Source organism: Bidens hawaiensis, unplaced genomic scaffold (assembly GCF_021521415.1).
Source record: "Bidens hawaiensis isolate Kalapana, Puna unplaced genomic scaffold, B.hawaiensis_p1.1 tig00001382_1, whole genome shotgun sequence".
Lineage (NCBI taxonomy): Eukaryota > Viridiplantae > Streptophyta > Magnoliopsida > Asterales > Asteraceae > Bidens > Bidens hawaiensis.
The window spans coordinates 4,130,335-4,132,431 of record NW_027491078.1 but is presented as its reverse complement, the minus strand read 5'-3'; the positions used below and the strand labels follow the sequence as shown (position 1 = coordinate 4,132,431).

Below are 2,097 nucleotides of genomic sequence, written 5' to 3'. Positions count from 1 at the left end.
ACCAATTGAAACCGTAGGTTCCGAAGCGGTTTATAATTCTCTCCAACAAAATCGGTCCCAAAACGTTAAACGAACCAAAACCGATCAAAATAGGGCAAAACATAGTTAAAACTAGAACTAAAACCGATCATAAACCGATTTTAAACTTTTGCCGATCAAGCCGGTTTAAATCCAAACCATATTTTTTTATTTTTAAACAAGTTTGTGAACCTCTAACCATAAGTATGACCATAAGTATGGAGGGTGTATTTTCTTTCAGGTAAAGTTAGATAATATACTTATTTGTGGTATTATTATTATTTTTACTTTTTATAAAATAATAATAATAAAATATTAAAAGTATAAGTTATCCATAGCCGTGGCTTTAATTGGTTTAGAACTAGCCACATAACACAACCATCCATATCCATCCATCATGCCCTCTTGAACAAACAAAACAAAACCTTTCAATATTTGTTAACGGATAAAACGAATCATGTCAACCACCACCACTAGCCACCTTCTATCCCCTACCACCACCACCACCACCACCACCCATCAAACCACCCTTCTTTCCTCCTTCACAATATCCTACGTTAAATTTAAACCTACTACACCAACTCCCAGACTACCAACTATTAAAGTCTCTTCCAAACCAATCACCACCATCACCACCAAACAACCAATCCAAGAAACCATCTTCTTCGACGGTGGAGCACACTACGGTGACCTAGTGGCAAACCTCCTGCTAGGGTTCACTCTTGTATGGCTCCCACTCACTCTGGCTGCTGTTCTCAGAGGCTTCTTCTTGAGATACAGGTTCACTAACTTAAGGGTTACCGTTATATCCGGCTTAACTGGTGATGACAGGAGTGACTTCTCATATAAAGTTATCAAAGATGTTCAAGTTGTACCAAGGTTTATTGGTGAATGGGGTGATGTTATTATTACTTTGAAAGATGGAACCAAGGTTGATTTGAGAAGTGTTCCTAGGTTTAGAGAGATTGCTAAATATTGCTTGTCTATGTCATCTAATGCTGCTAATGATGATGACTTGGAACAAGACACACCTAAAGGCTTTTGATTTTCAGTATGTTAATTTACTTGCTGTTTAAGTTTGAAGATATATATATATATATATAAACATGTACATCTAATATTTGAATGGATGTTTTCCTTTTAAAATTTATGAACTCAAACACTAGTATCCATAGGCATGTACATCTTATTGCTAGCTAGAATTACACAAGGATCAAGTGCGAGCAGATAAACCAATTAGTGAAAGAAGTTATAAACATTTTTATTTTTATTTTTGGGGGTGTATTTTTATGCCTATAAGCAAATGCTGCAGAATCTTGGTCCAGATTTTGGCCTAAGCACTCGATGAGATGCCTAAGCCATGGTGGTGCGATTTCAAGTTCATCTACTAATTCGTCATAAGTAAGACGTACGGTTTGATTTTTGAATAGCACCCATGATGTTACTAGCGATAACCGGATCACATCCCTAGCCATGAAAATAAACAGAGCTTCAGCCAAATACATTTTTTTAATAATCGACTTTTTGCTCATTGATTCAACAAATAGCTAGTTTCTCAGCTTCATCATATGTTCCTTTTAGCCAAAAAAATTATTTATTAATTAACAAAATATTAAGCGATACAAATGAGCAAGTAAAGTTACATATAAATCTGCCACATATGTGGATATTCAGGATATTCGACTTTTTTATGCATCCGAATGTGTAAGTCATCAACTTCCGTTACTTAGCATGTAATTTGTGTCTTGTTCCGGTTAGGTTTTTCTTTTCGGATGTGGTTTTTATTTCAAGCCTGCCTTTCAAAAAAAAAAAAAAGTCGACACAATAAAGAATCCAAAACCAATCCACACTCAATGAGATAGCGTATTGATCTCTTCCAACCATTTCTGCTATCGAGTTTTCACTTTCCACTTGCCATAACCTCTTTGGCAATTTTCTTTAAGAACATACAACAAAATAAAACAAAATACATTAGGCCAAATTCCATAATGAGTAATAATATAACAGTTAGTATATATTGTTATTATTAAGACCCAACGAGATCCAGTCAACAAAACCGAGCATCAACCTACGGTTTCC

General features: G+C 35.2%; 1 protein-coding gene across 1 annotated transcript; it reads left to right on the top strand.

The window, feature by feature from the left end:
* Positions 1-475: 475 nt before the first annotated feature.
* On the top strand, positions 476-1,063 carry LOC143572987 (uncharacterized). Its single transcript, XM_077057998.1, has one exon. The coding sequence runs from the start codon at positions 476-478 to the stop codon at positions 1,061-1,063; it is 588 nt and encodes a 195-aa protein (XP_076914113.1).
* Positions 1,064-2,097: the final 1,034 nt, after the last annotated feature.

Bases quoted from the DNA above. Each gene is read 5' to 3' on its own strand.
- LOC143572987 (XM_077057998.1), top strand. From the start codon at position 476: ATGTCAACCACCACCACTAGCCACCTTCTATCCCCTACCACCACCACC.